The sequence below is a fragment of the Calliopsis andreniformis genome, chromosome 8 (genome assembly GCF_051401765.1).
Source record: "Calliopsis andreniformis isolate RMS-2024a chromosome 8, iyCalAndr_principal, whole genome shotgun sequence".
Classification (NCBI taxonomy): Eukaryota; Metazoa; Arthropoda; class Insecta; order Hymenoptera; family Andrenidae; genus Calliopsis; species Calliopsis andreniformis.
In genome coordinates, this window is record NC_135069.1 from 12102454 (window position 1) to 12124438 (window position 21985).

At 34.2% G+C, this 21985-nt stretch overlaps 1 protein-coding gene and 1 long non-coding RNA gene across 11 annotated transcripts in view; both read left to right on the forward strand.

The window, feature by feature from the left end:
- Window positions 1-20143, forward strand: part of Scrib (scribble planar cell polarity protein) — a 163809-nt gene extending 143666 nt beyond the window's left edge. For 4 of the 10 annotated variants that reach the window (XM_076383589.1, XM_076383585.1, XM_076383586.1 and 1 more), the window contains 6 exons: window positions 4053-4158; window positions 4412-4525; window positions 10158-10286; window positions 10507-10707; window positions 11724-11910; window positions 12403-15457. In XM_076383589.1, coding sequence (XP_076239704.1) covers window positions 4053-4158; window positions 4412-4525; window positions 10158-10286; window positions 10507-10707; window positions 11724-11910; window positions 12403-12539 — 874 coding nt within the window. In that variant the 3' untranslated portion in view covers window positions 12540-15457. Of the gene's footprint in view, window positions 1-4052; window positions 4159-4411; window positions 4526-10157; window positions 10287-10442; window positions 10708-11339; window positions 11433-11723; window positions 11911-12402; window positions 15458-19666 lie in introns of those variants that run through there. The other 6 variants (XR_013002469.1, XR_013002470.1, XM_076383587.1 and 3 more) reach the window with 6 other exon arrangements.
- LOC143182544 (uncharacterized) lies at window positions 639-1002 on the forward strand. Its single transcript, XR_013002468.1, has 2 exons — window positions 639-811; window positions 900-1002. It is a non-coding gene; the product is annotated as an uncharacterized LOC143182544 (long non-coding RNA).
- Window positions 20144-21985: the final 1842 nt, after the last annotated feature.

The following is a 21985-nucleotide window of genomic DNA, read 5'->3' on the forward strand; positions in this document are numbered from 1 at the left end:
TAAGAAAATATGTAAGTTATCCTCTCTTGTTGACGATAGAGCCAGGATTCCAGAGTAAAATGTTGGGAAATTTAGACATTTTGGAAAGTTTAAGGTTGATTAAGTTAAATTAAGGTTTGCATCAATGCTTGAAATTTGTCGGCTTGGGAATTACAAAGTTTAAGTTTTTCAAGAAGCGAGCGAACCGCACAGAGGAGCTTGTCCAAGTCGCAAATCTGGCCAATTTGTTTAAAGATATTTTGAAGTTCAGAGAATTTGTTAAGTTCATTAGGATTTGAAGACCCTGCAGAGTAAAGGTTAGGAAGCTGAGAAGCCAAGGATTGGGGTTGAGGGAGTGTTTTACTTGGACCAGTGTGAGCTTCACGGTAGGAAAGAGGTTTAACAGGTTTTAGAATAGAGGCTTGAGGAGCAGGATGAGAGAAGTTAATGGTTTTTCCAACATTCATAGTAATAAGTTGAGACGGAAGAGAGGATTTGTTCCTTTTATCAAGGTATCTAACAAAGGAGGGACATTCAGAGAAGTTTGCTGTGTGAGGCCCTTGATAGTTAGCACAGGTCGGAGTTTCATCAAGGGATTTTTCACACTCGTGAGTGAAGTGCGTTTTCCTGCACTTGACACAGCGAGGAGCAAAATGACAATTTGAGGAAGAATGACCAAATGCTTGGCATCTAAAGCATTGGCTATACGGTTTCAGAGAAAAATACTTTTCCCAGTAAACTCTTGTGTGAAAAAGGAAGTTTATCTTACGGACGTCAGCCAGGTTGCTACCTCGAGGAAGGGTGATCTTGTACGAGCAGTGAGTGCGGTTAGGTGAGCTTGATTTTATGGTTAAGGGGGTAATAGCTAGAGGAGAAAAGCCGTGAGAGGCAAGTTCAACACTTAGTTCTTTAATTTCTAGGAGCGGCAAACCTTTGAGTACAACAGAGAAGATCTTCTCATTATTGGGAGTGAAGGTGTACAACTGTCTATTTCCCTGGATTAATTTATCTTTGAGGTTCTGATAGGGTTCAAAACTATCAAATTGAATTCGGACACGTGACGCAAGAAATTTGAGTTTGAATGTTTTGCCGTAGCTATCTACCAGATTTTTAGTGAGTTTGGGAATGTTACCGTCAAAATTGTGAATGTACATAAGCGGCGGTCTGGGAGAACGGAGGCTAGCGTTTAGTCCAGTATCAGAGGGATTAGTAGTATCATTTAGTTTATCAGTATTTTTTGAAGTATTTTTTTAGGACTATGTCTGTAGACTGGTAAAGGAGGGAAGTCCTGAGGGAAGGATTCAAGAAGTTGGAATTTATTTGAAGTTGGTATAGACGAGTGAGTCTCAACTTCCATAGGCTCTTCGGGGTCAGGGAGTGGGATTTGAGCAATCTCTGGACCCGTTAGGGTTTCTCCGGAGGTTATGATAGTCTTGGTTTTTAGCAATAATCTAGGAGAATCATTACTGGGCGAGTTTGATATTTTAAGTTTAGTGGGATTTGGTCTAGACCCTTGAGGTATATGTGTGTCTGAGTTTGAATTTGTTGCAGCAATAGAGTAATGCTGGTCGTCGGTGCAGCAAGAGACAGGTGGAGTAAGCTTTCGATTAGCTTCTTGTTGGATCTCCAGTAGAGACCGAGATTCTATGATGGTGGCCGTTAGATTGTGAGTTGAAACCTCGGCGGACACTTCATCTGTAGTCAATTTGGGTTGAGGGTCCCTGTCGTAAGGAGTTTTTCCCTTGAAGGCTCGGGCCGTGCCCAAGCGGCATGAGCCGCTTGAAATCAGGAACATGCACTATTAGGAACCAAGCGGGAACCAATTAGCAAGGCACGTGGAAAGAAGGAAGTGTAGTGTGGTCATACACCAAAGAGATGAGAGATAAAAGAGAATAAACATAGGATAGGTATAAAATAAGTTGGATTTTTGGGTTTTATAGACACTTAACACTATTATACCATGAAAATTACTGTATAAAGAGACTTTAGAAGACGAGTGCTCCTATCTGATGCGTCCTACTCGGATGGAAGTCAGACGAGAAGTAAGTCTGACTTTGCGCGCCGCTAACGCGTCCCTTTATTTCGGACCGATGGAACTTTCTCGACTGATCTGGATATACTTCGAATTTAACATACGACGGCTTGTCAACCGTTCTCGCGGCGTATAAAAACAACATATATAACAGACGACGCTTACGCACGCACACACACACGCTTGCTCACGCACGCACACATACCAGCGCGGGAGAGTTCGCACACCTCGATCAGCTGTTCGTTATATTGAATTCAAATCCTGAGACGCTGCGAACCTTCTCGACGTTCGCTGCCTACAGGTATGATCACGAACTCGTATAAACCGAATGGAGTTGTTGTCGTGTTTCACATTTCTTTCGGCGACTGATATCACGTTGTATCTTACCATATGCATTACTTTATCTTCTTTAATGTCTGTATGAAAATAAAATAGGAAATATAAAGCGCTGAATATTTATCAAACAAGTAATGTAACGACCCTCTAGCATTTATTGCATTTTATTATTAATCACTAAATAGACGCAGAGAAGATTGGTTCCAGGCTTATAGGGAAAAGCGCAATTCATATTTCCTAAATACTTGTAACATATAAAGAAAATGAAAACATGGATTTACGAAAGATGCAGTAAAACAAAATATGCGACCTGGTCTATGAAAAGGGGGCTTAGGTGTCAAAAAATTATTTTCCACTTTTTTGCCGATTCGGATAGTTTAAGACGCTCTGTTATATGGTGAAAACCAGAAAGTCATAATTTGTTGAAAAGTTTACTAAAAATGAAGAGAAAGAAGAGTACAAATACGATTTTTTTTTATTTTTTTTGAAATCTGGAATAAAGAGGGAGGGGAGGGGAGGTTGTGCGGAGAAGGGGGGGGGGGGGGGGGGGGGGGATTAAATCTTTCTTCCGGATCAGTCCTTATGACTATACACGAGATTTTATGAATCTTAAGTATTGTGTACATATGAAAATTAAGTATTGTGTACATCGGTTTATAAGATAAAAAAACATTATTATATACCAGAAAAACATTACTAAGTTTATTAATTATATATACATTAACTACGATAATATTCCGAGCAGAAACAACACTTGACGTCCTTGAAATATAGTTGGACACCAGGCAACGCGGAGAAAAGGGAACAACTAACGAGAAACTGACGAAACGAATTGTTTACCTTTAACAGCTGTTTTCTCGATAACTTGATTTCGCACGTAAGCCCCCTTTTCATAGACCAGGTCACATATTATATTTTGTATGTTTTTTAAATGCGAGCTTATCGTAAAATAAATACGACACTTGACTTCACTAAATTCTCAGAAACGGTACAGATAATGTCCAGACTCATGTAGAAACTAGTCCAAGTCGTGTTTATAGAGAGAAATTACGTTTCTACCTTAGGTTACAGAAAATATAGTGAATGTTCCGTTGATAGTTTTAGAAATTTAATCGGCGAGCTCAGCTTATTCCTCTGACGGAGTTTTTGTTGTTGTTAGTATCGATTTTACAAACGTTGGTATTTGCTGTGAAAATAATACTACCAATGATTTCTGATCGACTGTTCTGGCTCGTTTACTTAAAAACTGTTGCACTTCCAGTTCGAAGTGTTTTACGGTCATTTTAGAATATTCTTTTTTACGCTACTTGTGGTCGCTTCTGCTTTCTTTTAGATTGAGACTGCTCAATCGTCTGAGCAGTGTTGTAGCTATTCTTTTTCGTGCGTCATTGTCGCTATACATGTATCTGTGGTTCTAATCACGTTAATGTTTAATTCCCATTCAAACAGCAGTAGTGTCAATAATAGTAACACAAATATAATTATTTTGTACACTCTCTTAGCACCGATATTTATACTATTTGTAGATCTAGATATTGCACAGTCTAGTCTAATTTTATACTTTTGTCATTTGTATATAAATTATGTAATATCCCACTTGCCTTTGTATTAAAAATTGCTTCTGTATTATTTTTTATAATGAATAAACACTGAATTTTTGGCACATATATATGATTTGTTAGTGTGCATGCTCATTACCTTGCAGTAGCCGACTGAGATCGCGAAGTTCGATCCCACTTCTGCAGAATCTTCCAAGCAGTGTACGGACAGCAAAAGCAGAACGTCGCTTAAAAGAGAGACTGGTACAAGAGGTACTGATTGTATTAAATTTCTTTTATTGTTGCACTTAATTTTTTCTTCATGAAAGTTACTTTTATTTTAACCTTTTGTAAAGAACATGAAAAAAGTTGAAATATTTAAAAATATTATATTTTCCACATACAGGTTTCAGTAAAATTATTATAATTGCAGACTGTGAAATACAAATTTTATTCAAAACCTTTAATTAACAATAATTATATTACAAATTCATAGTTCTCATCTAATACGTTTGTCTATTCATAGGGATTAATTTCCGATGAAGACGAAGAAAGTCATTTAAGTCCTGCTGAACAGAGATCATTAAGAGCAGAGAAACGTGCTGCTTGGAGACAAGCACGTTTGAAGTCATTGGAACAGGTAATATTTTAATTTCCTAGTTTAAAACTTTCGTACAATGATAAATTTTACTCATTTCACTGTTGAGCTAGCGAAAGTACATACGGAGTACACTGGAAAGTTTCGAACTGTTAAAAAGTACTAAACTGCTAATGAATTCCCAATACAAATTTTCTTGTATAATTTGTGTTTTTTATAACTGTTTTTACACATAAAAAAACGTTTTATTGAAATAAATCATCATTTTAATCAACAGTGACAGAGTGAATTATTGTATTGATTAAATGTTAGTTGTGAGTTATGCAACTGACATATGGGGTCAGACAAAGGTCTATTGTCCAGAACGCAGCAGGTGTATCAATTTTGTGTATACAGGGTCTTTTTGAATGTATGGGATATTTTTGGAGGGTAGGTTTTAGAGTCGAAGATAACGAAACCAGTTCATGTGCACATCAGAAATGTTATATGTTATTTTGTGTGGTGTCAAATGTTGACTCAAAATGTGTAAAGGATAATAAGAACATGGAACGCTTTTGGAGGATAGATTCCAGACATAGAGACAATGAAAATAGTTCAGAGATGAAAGGAATCCTGACTGTAAGAGATTTAAGAGATATCTGAAAAGTTTGACCAATTGCATTTCGGTTAGGAATCTGTGACCGTTTAGTGTGAAAGAGATTCTAAGAGACTCTAAGATATTTCGAGAAGGATGGTTACGGTCGGATCTTGGGTTTTGGGTTCGACCTTTAGTCGACACAGCTGGATAGTTAGAGAAGATTTGTGGTTCTTGTCTCCGATGTTTTTACTGTTACAATTATGACGATATTCAGGCTTTTCGACAACAAACAAAATATTATACACACTGGAGACACACTCAAAGAATTCGAAAAGAATGTTCCAAACTGATGCTGCCGTAAAGTTCATTACAATCTTTTTATCAGAAGGTATAGTTTTCACTGCGTGGCTAGTTTCTCCAGGAACAACGTTTCCGTTCTTGAAACAAAGAAGCATCGAGGTCCTTACCACCTCAAACATCTTTACGTTGGCAGTCCATCATTCAGCAGATACTTCATGGCTAAGCGATTTCAAGTCTCTAGTCATCATCGGACATACCGACCGTCAAGGTCAGTCGGGCACTGCAAGGCTACGCTCTCCTTCTAAGCCTTTGCAATAAACTAATTAAGGACAGAATAGTCTATTTGCTTTCGAAAGTCTTCCAAAACAAGATATCGTTAACACACATTCGCATGAAATAATATGTATTAATTTTACTTTCTTTCCAATACATCCAATATGACATGGCAAAATCGGCAATTGTGAACTACAGTATAATGATAAACCTTCTATCTTCTATTGTTTTATCCTATTGTTTGAAATATGTTCTATTCAACACAAATTTATTCTTAATTATTGCAAATCCACTAATAATGAAAACACTCAGTGAAACATTGACGATAGAACACTGAAACACTAATAACAAACAGCACTGCACCACTTTTAACAATATTTTAAAGAATAATAACTGTCATATTATGTTTTATATATACTGCACATACGCATATATTACGGATAAAGTAGATTTAAACTAATTTAATAGACAAAAGACTAAAAACTTTAAATAAGACGTCAAGGAAATCAACGGTCGTTTGGACATGTTTTCGATCTCGTTATTAAATAGATTCTGACCTTTTGGTGGTTTTTGCACAGTTTTCCAAAAATTTGAACTCGGTGTTGACAGTAACTAGTTACCAATTTTGTGTATCCTTCCAGAAACATTCTTAATAAAAGCGGAGAATAAAGCGGAGACAAAACCTTCTCTATTAGAAAGTAACCCTGACTTTAACTTGACATCTGTGTTTACAAAGATTTAGATGTTGAAATGGGTCTTACAGAATTCAGATGATGTTAGAATCGTTTTAACACCGACATCGAAAGCACGTCTAAGCGACCGTTAATATCCTTCATGCCTTATTTGAAATTTTTATTTTTTAGTCTACTACAGTGGAGCAGTGGTATTTATTGGTATTTCAGTGCTGGATCATTAGTGTTTATGCTATAGTGATCACTAAATTTGTGTTGAATGGAACGTGTTCCAAAAAATAAGATAAAACAACTGGAGATAGAAGGTTTAAACATCGAATATGTAAGTAAATATATTATAATTACAATTACAATTACAATAATAATATTGCAGTTCGTGATTGTGGATTTTCTCATACTATGTTGGAAGTATTAAAAAGAAAGAAAAGTTACTTGACTTAGACTTATTAAGTCGATGCGCCTTGCCAACTCTTCAGTGTTGGGATACACACACCACTATCCAGTACCTCATGTTCAGGGTAGACGTTGCCGCGTAACAGAGTAGTGCTACGCTCATGCTCCTATGTGTGACTACATAATTAAACCGATGCCAAATGCCAAATCTTTAACAATTTTTCCTGACTAAGCGGTTCGTTTGCGGCATATGGTTCCTTTCAAATATTTTTTCTGCTAAACGATCTGAATATGATTATGTAATAAAAAAAATAACATTAATTTTCAATGTTATAAACAATTTTGCGAACTTGGCCTTATTGCAGAACAGTACTGCATGTTCAAATCTGGAAAAACAGGAATTGAGGGGATTTGATAGAGTCTCATGCCAAATAATTAAGTAAACGTGTGCGTGAGACGAATACTCTTTTCCGCTACGAACTACTAGTCAACTTTGAATATGTAAAAAACTATCTAAGAAACATTTTTCGGCAAAAAGGTGAAGCGACAGTGATAGGGTATGTAGAGGAGTAGGTGAGTGCAACCGGGAGAAAGTTAATCTACACTAATTTGTTCTTATTGACTGTATTTAACCAGTTTTTTGTCACTCCACTACTGTTACATTCTTACTCAAGTAAGACTCTTCGTTTCTTTACTCTTCGTTTCAGAACATGAAATGAAGAGTAGCTAGTGCATATCAGTGAGGCAAACTCATCGAAAGAATCCATTAATCTAAAGAATTCGGTTGCTTGAGAAGGTTGTGTTGAGATGAGATTTATAGTAAAAACTATATTATAGAATTTTAGTTGGTGGATTTAGGATAACATGAAAGTGTTCAAATACTTATACACGCTAGTGTATATGAACTTTTTTCATTGTTTTCTCGTTTAAAACTTACCTTCTGAAAATATTCCACAAGTTTGGAATCATTCTGTATATAGAGAGCCATCGAAATAAGTGATCTCATTTTGGTAAACTATTTTATTTTTCTTAAAGACGAAAAATGGTGATATAAAGCTTGGGCATTCTTGTTTTTCGAGATATAAATATTTAAAACTTATATACTTCACGAAATTGTTGAAAATGTTTTCTCTTTAAAACAGAATTAAAAAATAGCGGTTTCCTATTAACACAGGGTATTAAAAAGTACATTAGTCCCCCACACTGATTTTTCGTTTTAGTGATAAAATAAAGGATGAAAAAAAAAAAAACTGGAGTCATATACAGGGTGTCCCAAAAATGTTGGAGTTCCTTAAAAGGGGTGATTCGGGGGTTGATTTGAAACAACTTTTTCCTTAGCGAAAATGTTCTTCGAGGCTTCGTTAACGAGATATTAATAGAAAACCCTGACCAATCAGAGCGCGAGTATGCCGGTGGAGCGCCCGCGGTAGAGTAGGCTACGCGCTATGCGGCCGCGCTCGTACGCGAACAAGCGAGTCAGCACCCGTGGTGGGAAATCGCGAACTTCGGAGTCGATTGTCTCGAAAACGGTGCGAAATATCGAAAAATGTTACTCTTGCTTTTTTACTTGTTATGGGTAAAGGAGTCGAAAAGGAAGAGTAGCACTTTTCGATATCTCGCTCCGTTGGAGAGATATCGTCGACAAGAAGTCATAGCCTGCGTTAAATTTAAAAAGTACTGATTACCGACAAATTGAATAAAACTCACCCTTTCGGTAACTCCTTTCCTTCCTTTTTAGAAACCTGTGCTGCTAGGTCACTGTGTCGAGCCGGAACATCTGCGGACGAAATGGTTGTATGGTAGTTCAGCGCCCTGTGCACAGCTGATCGCAGGTATACGCCACCACCCGAAATAAAGGGTCGCGACATCAAGTGTATCCGAGTTATTGCTGTATCGAAGATGTATTCACTTCACTGCACGACCACCAACACTGATCAAGCGATACAATCACTGAATTTTTTTTAATGGAACTTGTTGTTCCTACGTTGTAACATCCCGTAGTACTCTTGAGGAGTAAACATGTCTTCACAGAGGCTTTCCGACTGACTGACAAGATTTTTTCGAAGGAGTTTCCTCTTCCTCCAAGTAGTGTATCGTGATTTCATTGTGAGGTATCCCCACCAAGACAACAGGATTCACGTAGAAAGAAATCAGCATTTTTTGGAAACATGTGCGTTGCAGAAAGGCCAAGAACATCCTGACATAAAAATAATTTTCACCCCATTCACGATGCTTGACCGTTACGATACGCTCCGACCGTTTCTGCCGGCGCTTGCACAGGGTTTTAGCCACTATGCTCGGACAAGGTCAAGCATCGTGAATGGGGTGAAAATTATTTTTCTGTCAGGATGGTCCGTTCTTGGCCTTTCTGCAACGCACATGTTTCCAAAAAATGCTGATTTCTTTCTACGTGAATCCTGTTGTCTTGGTGGGGATACCTCACAATGAAATCACGATACACTACTTGGAGGAAGAGGAAACTCCTTCGAAAAAATCTTGTCAGTCAGTCGGAAAGCCTCTGTGAAGACATGTTTACTCCTCAAGAGTACTACGGGATGTTACAACGTAGGAACAACAAGTTCCATTAAAAAAAATTCAGTGATTGTATCGCTTGATCAGTGTTGGTGGTCGTGCAGTGAAGTGAATACATCTTCGATACAGCAATAACTCGGATACACTTGACGTCGCGACCCTTTATTTCGGGTGGTGGCGTATACCTGCGATCAGCTGTGCACAGGGCGCTGAACTACCATACAACCATTTCGTCCGCAGATGTTCCGGCTCGACACAGTGACCTAGCAGCACAGGTTTCTAAAAAGGAAGGAAAGGAGTTACCGAAAGGGTGAGTTTTATTCAATTTGTCGGTAATCAGTACTTTTTAAATTTAACGCAGGCTATGGCTTCTTGTCGACGATATCTCTCCAACGGAGCGAGATATCGAAAAGTGCTACTCTTCCTTTTCGACTCCTTTACCCATAACAAGTAAAAAAGCAAGAGTAACATTTTTCGATATTTCGCACCGTTTTCGAGACAATCGACTCCGAAGTTCGCGATTTCCCACCACTGGTGGCTGACTCGCTTGTTCGCGTACGAGCGCGGCCGCATAGCGCGTAGCCTACTCTACCGCGGGCGCTCCACCGGCATACTCGCGCTCTGATTGGTCAGGGTTTTCTATTAATATCTCGTTAACGAAGCCTCGAAGAACATTTTCGCTAAGGAAAAAGTTGTTTCAAATCAACCCCCGAATCACCCCTTTTAAGGAACTCCAACATTTTTGGGACACCCTGTATATGATTGGGAAAAGCTGGATAAGCTGCACGTTTACCGACTTTTCTTCAGCTTTATGAAGCATAGCATAGTTTGCCGTATACAGAATAGAGTCATTCATTGACTATTTGTTAACGTTCATTAATTCAGATTATTAAAATTTCACGTATAGGATGCCCTGCAAGCACAAATAGTGATAAAAAAAATGAGTGAAATGATGGATACAACAAATAAAGTAGATGGTTTGACAAAGGATTTGACTGATGTGACTTCACTTTCTGAATCGGAAAAGACAGCTGATGTAAGTATTCATAAAATATTCTCACGCATATTATACTACCATTATCTATGTAATCTAACGATGTATACAAAACAAATTAACCAGCATTGTTTATTATATTGATTTAACCTAATTATTTACTAATTACTTCTTTGCTCGTTTGTTGCTCTGATTTAGTGTATGCGAATTATAATATTATGTAACTACAACGGTGCTCCATTTGTCTGTCTTACTATCATAGTTCACTACGTTACGGCCGTCTAGTGCAGATTTTCCTAAACTTGCTGTACGCAGCAAGGTGGGTCCTCCTAAAGAGATACGCGAATCAGAGAAAGTAGTGGATGAGAAGGTCACTCGTCGTACCGAGGAGTATGTGGATGAGGTGACAGGTGAACGTCGTGTGCGTACGGTCGAGTACGTCGAGAAACTCATTGAGCGACAGGTACTATAGATTCTAGAATTTGAAAAGGACTTAAGCATCATGTTATCAAAACCCAAAAATGTTTCATTGAGTTTAATATCAATTAATTTAATATCAATTAAACTGATTTTATAGTCAATGCCCCATTGCATTCTTCATTTTCTATTGTTATGGTTATTTAATGTAATAATCGATATAATTGATTGAATAATTATAATTCCACATTAAGAGAATTAATACAGATTTTATATACATTGATATAAATATTTTATACAATTTACAATATTTGTAATAGACAATATTTGACTTGGTGCCAAGAGCTAGTAAAAGTTAAAAATGATTCAAATTTTTAATGCAAAATACAATAAACACAAATCATCTGGGGCACTGTATTAATTGTATGAACTTCGAACTTAATTATGTAACTATCGAAAATCAGTGAACATAATTATAAGAACGGAACGTGTGCACTTATGTTAAAATTATAGTTAGAGTTATAGTTAGATTATTGAATGGATTTATTTTTTAAATTACGTTTATGAGAGGAAAACTTTTGTGTGCATGTTTATGCATGCTGATTATCTGAACATTTTACAGTAATGCACAAAATTTAATGAAGACATTAGTTCAATGCTTATGTTTGTTGTTCCAAGAATCCAACACTGACCATGGAAGTGCAACCTGCACCACCTTGAACAATTGATTTCATTTCCACTGATCACTAACAAACTCTTCTCACACTATTGGTAATGCTACTATTTTTTAATCTAATAATTTCTTTAATACGTACTTTTGAGTAAATTTTGTTCTTATAACAATACATTGTAGCTGTTTTAATGGTAATGGTACATGTTACACGTTATGGTGATATTTTTAATTTGAAATGCGTTTTTTAATGTAATACATTCTAGTGTACTGTATAATTATCTCGTTTAAACTAGGGAATATGCAAATTAATACAATATTGCGGTGTCTTTAATATATTAGCACTATATGAAATTGCTCATGCATTTGCAATCTATATATTTTGTTCTTAGGTTGAAACATTGCGAGAAAAGATTATTTCACTTGAATTAAGTAATGCGGAAGATGAAGTGGAAAGTGTTACTGGTACAGGGGCAAGCGATGCTGAAAGCGAAAGTGAAGAAACTAGCGGACAAGCTTCCACTGTGGATATACCACAAGAGAAAACTGAAACAATTATCTCTACAAATGTCAGTGAAGGTACCACTTCTAAAAATAGTGCAAATACTGTTGTTTCAAAGAAAAAAAGAAGAAAACGTTCAAGGCGGAGTCGTCATTAATTTAAGCACTAGCGTAAAACGAGAAAAAGTTTTCTATAACGAAATTAATGAACGCTTTTCTTTTGTTAAAGTATTATCAAACTATATTTTATTAGTTTTAGGAAATGTTGTATTATGTCAATTTAATTTATACTGGATGTTACAGAAGTAAGTGGTCAAACTTTAGTATCACATTCTACACTTCTTAGGATAAAAAAAGTCACATAAATACAGATCCGGAGACTTTTCATTTTCAAGATATACATATTTTTTGTTTATCTCAAGTTTACACGAGCAGATATCACACGAAAAATTACAAGAATTAATAATATCTTTTTCTGATGTTGGCTTCGAGATTGATTAATAGCATGCTGATACTCATAACTCTTATGATACAAGAATGTAATTTTTAGGAATTTCTTTGAGTATGTAGGTGAAATGGGTCGTCGTCGCGCCGAGACATTTGACACACCTCAAGGATCGATGCCGCCCTTGTGTGATGCCGATTCCGCACGTGTGCCGTGTATGTGTATGTATATGTGTCTGTGGAAATGGATGATTGGATTTTGAGAAGAACACAGGGAGAACAAGTCAGTCTGTTGTGGGGAGTCGTTGAAAATAATACATCGTTAAGCGAAGCATTCGTGACGTTTCTCATTCCACTGGCCATTCCCTACAAGTAAATGACAAATTTTTTGAATATTCAGTTACAAACAAAAAACGTTTATATCTTGAAGACGAAGAGTTTTCGGACCTATGTTTATATGACTCTTTTTCATTTTTAGGAGGCGTAGAATATTATACCAAAATTTGGCCAACCTATTTTTGTAACATCTTTTATATTCAAACTTCAAATTTTACTTCACTGGTGCATGTAAATAGGTTTTAGGAATCTTTCGTTGTGGACTACATTTTGGAAATGTACATGTATACATAACTTTATGTTTATACTTTAACTCCTTAACATATAAAACTTTTTCGAATTTATTCAACAAGCGACGATCAACTTTATGGTAATAAGTTGGTTTTATATCGTTTCATTTTGCATATCTCTGTATGAATTAATACAGTGGCCTCCCTATAACGGGGAATGTATGATATGGATAGTAATGTCATAGTGCAATTTATTTGGACTTCGTGGTAGAGAATACTGCAATAAGAAATAGAAATTTCTATTTACACACGCATTTTTGTTCTATTAGATTTAGTTATTGGTACATTAATCTTTGTATAATAGGTTAGTGGTTTTATCTTTAGCGCAATTTTATTTATAAAAAGTGTTTGATAAGCGTAAGAAAATTTAAAGGATAAAGACGAAAATCAAAAACAACGAATTGCGTATGAGCCTTCGTATCTTAATTGTAAGAGTTTAAGGAAATATGTGGTTATCATAGATATTATGCAGCATTCGGTATAGATAATGTTTATGATGGAGTATATTTTGGCAAGTGGTGTTTGACAATTTATGAAGTTTCAAGTGAATTTGACTAATTGTTAAACGTGTATAATTAACAAACGAAAACTCTACCATAACTACGGTAATCTTGACTTTTGTATCATACTTGCATCCAACATCATCTTTTATATTTTCTCCAAGCCAAGAACTTGTTACTGAACACTTTTTAGATTAGAGTAGAACACTTAATCAACTCAATTATTTTCGTAACTATTGGATGAGTCAAAATTTTTGTATCATTATAAAAAGAAGTATTTGCTTTCCTAGTTTGTTCGATTCCTCTTAATTCCTGCTAGTTGATGTGGGGAAAAATTATAGGTTTATGTATGAAAAAGTTGAAGGTGACCTTGAAAATTTACACGAAAAAGACGATCCACCTGGAAGGTCTTTCAAAATGGACCATTTATAATAAAAAATATTGATTCATCCAATAATCATGAAAATAATTGAGTTGATTAAATTAAGTGATTCATCCTTTGTAACACATATCTTCTATATTAGAGGATGACATAGTGTAGGAATATATAAAGTATCTTAAAAGTCGGCGGTGCAAGCGAAAAGTGGCAATTCCATATCAAGAAAATAAATCGAAAATATGAAATAAAATTTGTTTATATCATACTTAATTTTAGAGAAAATTGATTTTGAAATTTAGTTGAAGACAAAAGGCCCAAAGCACAGTTTTAGACATTTGAGGAGTAAACAGGGAGAGGAGAATGTTTCTATCTAAACGGTAAAGGAAGAAATGATCAAACCGTGAATGTTCTTATCCGGTGGACCCTTCGAGTACCTGAAACTGTATTTTAGTACCCATATACCCTATCATAATTCAGACTCAGTTTTCTGTCAAAAGAATTTTTTCATCAGTTTTCATTACCTTTCCGCTTGTACCACTAGTTCTAGAACACCATTTTTCAACGAACACGTGTATGTTATTTTGTTATTGCAAGGGTACAGAGATATCGATTATTGTCATATTCATATTAAGTTTACAGTATTATCTCTTTGAAGTATTTGATGAAGAAACAATTATTCCATTTTGTTTACTTGAAAACAAAAAAAGTGACTGAAGATGCAACTACTATAAATGATCTTACAAGTTTTAATCGATTACAAGCTGAAAGTGATGATTCTACATTAAAAAAATTAATCGAACATAGAAAGTAAAATTTATTCACATCACAGTATTTTTGAAAAAATTAATTTACCCGTAACTGTAAATAGTACTGCGCGTGGGCGGAAAGAAGTTTCGCAGAAGAAATGTGGTGCCTAATCAGCAACAGTGGAAGGAGCCCCGTATCCCATCTCATAAGTATTTTCGGTTCTAGCGTATTATTATTTAACGCAATCACATTATTAACTGGATCGAGGAAACTCTCCTATTCCTATACCGTCTGACTTCTTTGCAGCCACTGCAATAATTTTTTTCTAGTTAGGTAATTGTTTTTTTGCGTACTTGGTTTTATGTTTCATATAGAATCCACCGCCTTTCTGCTTGTCCCATCGGTTGTAACCTTAGAGCATATACATATACTTGGAGCACCACAAACTACTGTTGAAAGTGTAACGAATTCGTAGAAAGAGCTAGGGTGTAAGTAAGTGTATTCTCTTTCTTTCTCTCTACACGGGATTGGCTTATGCTTTTTTGTCCTTAGTTACTTTAGGAACGTAGCACCTATAGCTTAGCACCTTTCTTCAAAACATACAAAGCGATCACGACACGTAACTTGGTATGTTGTAAGGAAATAGAAAAATATTTTAGAATATTTCATATTTCAAGGAAAGGAACATGTAACACTTTATTAAACAAAATCATAAATAAAATACCAATATTTCTACTTGGAATCAGGCATGGAAATGACCAAGAAAAACATAGAGTAGAATTAATTAAAAAAATGCTTGATATATATTTTACGAATCAGAATCAATCATCATTACGAATGAAAAAGAATACAGTCCAAAAAAAGAATTCTGAGAATATATACTCGTATAATATTAAATTGTAATCAATAAATGTTTTTATTATTCAAATAAAGCAGTGTTCATATTTTCGTCAACTAATATATTTATTAATTTTTTATTTATTTTGCAAATACTTTTTCATAATAAATTTCTAACAGAATCATCTTTTCATGTGTATGTATGTGAGGAATCTTTCTATTGTGTTAATTACTTTCTAGTTATGACAGTTACTTTTCCGATTATAAATATCGATATCGATCCTATAAAAGTATTTTATAACCAATTTTTTAACCACACTTGGATAATTAAAGTACAAAATTCTAATTAAGAATTTATTTTAATTTGATTTTAATACTATTTTCAAACTTTTATTCTTGTACGTGATATAGAAACGATTGTTGTAATCACGCTTTTCTTAAATACATTATTTTTACTGAAGTAACACGATTTATCTAAATAATACAACAAATTTGATTACTAAAAGAAATGTTATGAGCATGGCTCTTAGAGATATTTGTCCGCCTTGATGTTAGCAAGAGAAAGGATGGACTTACATTCTATCTCTTTCTACGAACTCATCGCACTTTCAATAGTAGTCCGTGCGGCCTCCATGTATGAATCATTTGAAATATTGATTATATAAATTTATTATCATAAAGGAAGTATTTATTTAAGTAATTGAATCAAATGAAACGTTATTAAATTAACTTCAAATATATTAGATATTGTAGAGTGTCTGATGTCATGTATATAAACAAATGTTGATATGTTAAGGGGTTAAAATCAGCTATCAGGTGCAGTCAGAATTATGTTTACTCTTCACATAGATTGTGCTATATTTTTGGTATTAACATGTTGTTCTAATATATTATATATTTTCACTAATATTAATATACTATATTTTAAGAATGGTGCAGTATAGACAGCTAATAATCAATTTTCATATGACGTATCTTACAGAATTTGTATCATTTTTTTATATAAAATTCAATATTCATAAAAGTATTTTGAAATTTAAAATATTGCTATTAGAAACGAAATTTTTAGTAAAGCTAATATGTAATGTTGAAATCGTATTTTTACTGTCATCATAATATCATAGTTATTTTATAGAATATATTTATTACAGTTATATAATAAGATAAATCTATGTGATCTACCGTTTAGATTATTACATGTTAATTAATACACATTCCCTTTTACAATGTTTATTATATTATTTGAGTTCAGTCAAGTTTGTTGTAGTACATAATATGTAAAACAATGATACAGACAAAGTACAGGAAGTTTTGGTCACTGACTGATTATAATAACTGGATCAAAATTTTAATTGCAATATAATATAATATACAATTCATCTTAGAAATATACCTAAGATATAAGAACTACATTGTAATTCATCAATATGTAAATGAAGCCACTTTAAATTATTGTGGGTTGCAAATTGTTTTACTTATTCTACATTAGATGTAAGTTTATTCAAATATATATATATGTATAGATATAAAATTTACAGTTTTAATTGACTTTCAATTTCGTTTCAAGAAGTATGTATATGTAATCTCACTGATAAGTATCAACACTTTTAATCATTCATTTTTAAAAATGAATATACCTATAATTATTATTACCTTCAAGTTTTAATTTATTCATATTAACACTTGTTATATTTTGTCATCAGAACATTTTATTTTATATTAATTTAAAAATGCGTTTAGCAATTATATGTTTAATGTCTTCATTTTAGAGGTGTGCGGGTATCCGGAATGGCGGCAACTCGATCAGTCAGGTCGGGCTCGGAAGAGGTCGAGCGAGCTCGGCGAGAACCCGAGCCATACGGATGTACGTGGAGCTTGATCGTGGCGGGTAGCTTGATCGTGGCGGATAGCTTGATCGTGACGGGTAGTCCGAAACATTCGAGTCAGATCGGCGAAAGCGCGGCGTCCGCGATCGGGCTTAGAGAAGTTGCTTCGTTAATGCAATGCGTATTACACATGTAATGCGTTCCTTAATACATTTAATCATTTCCATAGATAATAAACTCAGTGTGAATATTGTTGAACCTCTATCATTTTCACGAGGATAAAATAATATTTTTAAAATAGTTATTTATATATTATTAAACTCAAATTTAAATTGACAAGGAAAAGCTGCCAAAATGATTTAGATTTTTATGAAAGTTTGCATAAAAATAATGCACATCACATACAAGAAAACCCTAACGGCTTTTTCTCCCATAGGCTTTCATTAATGAGAAAAATAATAAAAAAGATTTGAAAGGTCCATATAAGAGGTAACATTAAACATTCTCTCAACTAAGACTGTGGCCGAGAGCATTGAGACAAATGTTTCACGTGCCTAAGGCTTGGTGTTCGATCCCTGGTGTGGATAATTAATTTTTAATTTTTTTTCTATTTTTTATTTTCGTATCCTGTTCCTTTTTTTTTTTTTTTAATGTAAACTACAAAAATAGTTATTTATAAAACATTTTCAAAGTTTAACTATTTTATTTGGGGTGAAAATTGATGGAATGTTAATATAGCAGTGTACAATTAGATTCAAATGTTTTTCCTAGACTGTTTTAATAGATTTAAAATATGTATTTTTTTTTAATATTACTGCACATTAACTTGCTTATATGCAGCCACACATACACAGATGTCTATATTTGCATAGGATATGTAATTTCGAGTCGATCTGACTCGAATGTTTCGGACTACCCGTCACGATCAAGTTATCCGCCACTATCAAGCTTCCCGCCACTATCAAGCTTGCCGCCACGATCAAGCTATCCGTTACGATCAAACTACCCGAACATTCGTATGGCTCGGATTCCCGTCCGAGCTCGTCCGACTTTTTCCGAACCCGCCTGAGCCTGGAATCTCGGGTACCCGCACACCTCTACTTCATTTAAATCTCTTAATTGAATATTCAAAATGCGGTATACGAATTAGCCAGTTTTGAATAAATAAATCTCGAAACAGTTAAAATTACATTTACTAGATGTTTATTTCAATCACAGAACGTGATAGTATATTTTATATGGACGTATAAAACTGTAAAGTATGCATTTTACATTTACATTTCTTGTAAGATTATGTAGGCAACATTACATAAGTATAAATGAAGAGCCTAATGGAATCTCTAACAATATTAACGATCAGTGTTCAGAATTCCATACACATTTACAAGGATATATATGTTTACTTTAATCTTAAGATAAAAAAAGTTATAGAAAATGTATTACGTATGTTGTGCACTTGGTTCTCTCATTTTTGGCATATTTGAAGTAAGCTAAGCAGAATTCTAAGCGTATAGACAAATTTAAAGACGTACATAATGTTTTAAAGCTATTAGAAAAGAATTAACTAGTTGGTAGAATGTATAGAAACAAACAAAAAATATTATTATTAGTAAATATAGAGTCATGGACTAATCATGGTTTTAAAGTTAAGTAAGTTTTTTGTATAATAATATATCAAATGGCGTATATGCAGGATGTATACAATATAAGTAGCAAAATTTTAAAGGTTGATAGGGGAACTCAAATGGAATACAAAATGTATGACAACCGTATGAGATCCATTACTTATGAACATTTCGGATTTTTAAAGCTTTATAAAGGTCAAACTGGAAGAGATACAATAAAATATTTCAAGACTTCTTTTGTTCTTCACTGCGTCTGTAAAATTTCCAAATGGAGGTAGATCGGACATTGTCATAGGACATTTTGTTTTTTATTTGAACTTCCTTATTACTTTGTAAAATATTGCTACATATATTGTGTAAAATATTGCTACATATATGTGACTACAATGGTGACACTTTGCTTTCACATACAGTATTTTTGGGATACACATAGTGATAGGAATTCAAATCTCAACTTCGAAGCGTTTTAATGTTTTTCAAGACTATGAAGATTTGAATCACTTCGTACATGATTCGAGACTTAAAACTCGCGAAACTCTTGAAGGACATGTCGAATTTTTCCAATTTTCTTCGATACTTTATGTTAATAATATTGCTTATATAAAAATACATATTAGAAATGCTTCTAATAATAAGATAATGAATTTTATATCCCAGCTCTCAAGACCTATTTCAACTCTCAGAACTTTTAAAACTATCAAGGTTTTCCAAACATCAAAAGTTCGAAGACTCAAAACTTATCAAAATTCAAGGTTCAAGACTTTCAGGAGTTTTAAGTTTCGAAACATGTTCGAAATGACTTGAATTTTTTGTTATATATACAGATTTGAAATGATACGAATTGTTTCAGTTACCATCGCTTGTTCGGGACCGGTCAGGAACATATATTCTCGGAAGGGTAGTTAATTTGCACTTTTTGTGATCTCCGTGAGCCGATTGTTTGCGCTATACGCGGGTGTACCGAAGCAGTAGTACTCTATGGGAATAGGATTGAGATATGCTTGGTTGTTGATTAGCTATCTGGCGATAAATGATCGGTATTCATCCGAGCAAACCTGAAATGGGAAAAGGCATAAAAATGATTGGGAAAAGATTATTTTTCTTTTTTTCTTTTGCGAAACATAAATATACTGGTAATGGCTACCTTTATCGGGATTTCTCAGCATTTAGTCTGAAATTATTTCAACCTTTCAGTACAGTCTAATAATGACTTCATGCAACAAGTTTTTCTCCTTCAGCCCATCCACGGCTTCCACAGCTTCTTCCACATCTCGTCTCTTTCTATTAATATCAAAATTGGAATCTTCATCAGCACCTTTTTCGAGAACAGTTTTCTTTTTAACTTTAGACACATCTAATTCGTCCTCCGTATCCTCGTCGTAGAATTGCAGTTTATAATTTCTAATATCGTTCCTGTTTCCTTGTTTTTCCTATTTTCCTATATCTTTTTTACTCATTGGTCATCTTTTCTTTTTTCCGTTTTTTCTCTTTCGCTTTTCATTCTCTGTCTTCCTTTACTTTCCTTTATTCTTCTGCTTCTTTTTTACTTTTCTTTGCTCTCTTTCTCGTCTCTTCTTAGTAGTTTGTTCTTATCTTTTTCCTTTTCCTTATGCTATTTGACTTTCTCTCCTTTACTATTGTCTTTCTTTCTTTGTACTCTCACCTTCCTTCCTCTTTTCTTATTCTATTGATTCTCCGTAGTATCCTTTCCTTATTTTCATTTTCTTTTAAAGTTTATCCACCAGTCTCAGTAGTGATAGGCTTCTGGATGCATACGTCTCCTATCTCCATTTGTTCAAATCGATAGCACTGGTACCACGGAAAGTACCAGTGTGTTCTCCGCACCTGAGATACAAGTTCCACTCCTGCTCAATTTAATTATATAAAACGCTGACCTAGTATCTTGTGGTACTTCATTAAACATACATATTGGTTGCGAAGTCGATAATTGATGATCGTTGTATCAATTAGGAGTCCAGGACATTAAAAAACTCTTGACTCGGTCGTAAATATGTCACAGTTGGAGGTAAGGAGTTGGAACCTTCAGTCGGTGTGAGTCAGTGTGATGTTAACTTTTACAAGAATGGTAATCTTAAGAATACAGGACAATTGGTATCGTTCAGGGATGTCAGGCGAGCAAAACTTTCTGACGTCACTATATTAGCACGAGTGTGATAATGACGCCTTCGACCGTGTTGGCTGCCTACTCTGTCTATTATAAAAAAATTTTACTCGTCCTGGTATCCCTGGTATCCTTACTTAAGGCGGTAACACACGATCCGACAAAACTTTTCGAATCGTTCTAGTCTAAAATAGCTGTTTTTTGTAAGTACCTTTCTTTCATTTAAATATTTTTCGAATATTGTATGTGAACATGAAGTGTCAACGTAGACTGATACAACCTGAATGTTTTACTGAAAATTTCATTTTCTAACAGGTCTGGGAGGTCTTTAAAATCGTTCATACAATTGTATACAGGTATTTTAAAGCATTTTTTTATTGCCAGTAGGAAAAAAGAGGACAGTCATATTTAGGTTTTTTTTTATCTGAAGAAGGCATATAACTCTAATTATGTTGACCGCCAGGGTTCTCTTACAACTTGTTAGTTCTTACTATTTCCTCTACAATTTTAGATAGTTCTTTCCCATTTGTGCGAATTTAGAAAAATCCTTTTATAAACATGTTTTCAATATTTTCAATGATCGAAAAAGAAACAAAAGCAGAATCAATTTTTATAACACAACGAATTATAGTAGTTTTTCAAATTTTTATTTCTGTAATCCAAATATTAATAATTTTACAATAACCTGCACAAAGAACTGAATCTACAAAATGCAAAATTATACAAAAATTATAAAGTACAGCAAAACTTATTAAAATTTGTTTGTTTCATGAATTCTTTCAACTAATTAAGCTGTTGCTAATGGTTCCATAACAGTCTGTAGAGATTATATACACTTTGTAATCGAATATACTATATTGCTAGTAGCAATACTCATTAAAATTATACACTCAAAATTATATATATAGTATACTAGAATATAATATATGCGATGTAAAATGCAATTAAGGGAGTGGGACCAATTTATTATACCACTAGTATAAGATTATTTAAAAATCTTTTCTTTAATATGTGTTATACAGGGCATTCCTCATAACTGTCGCCACA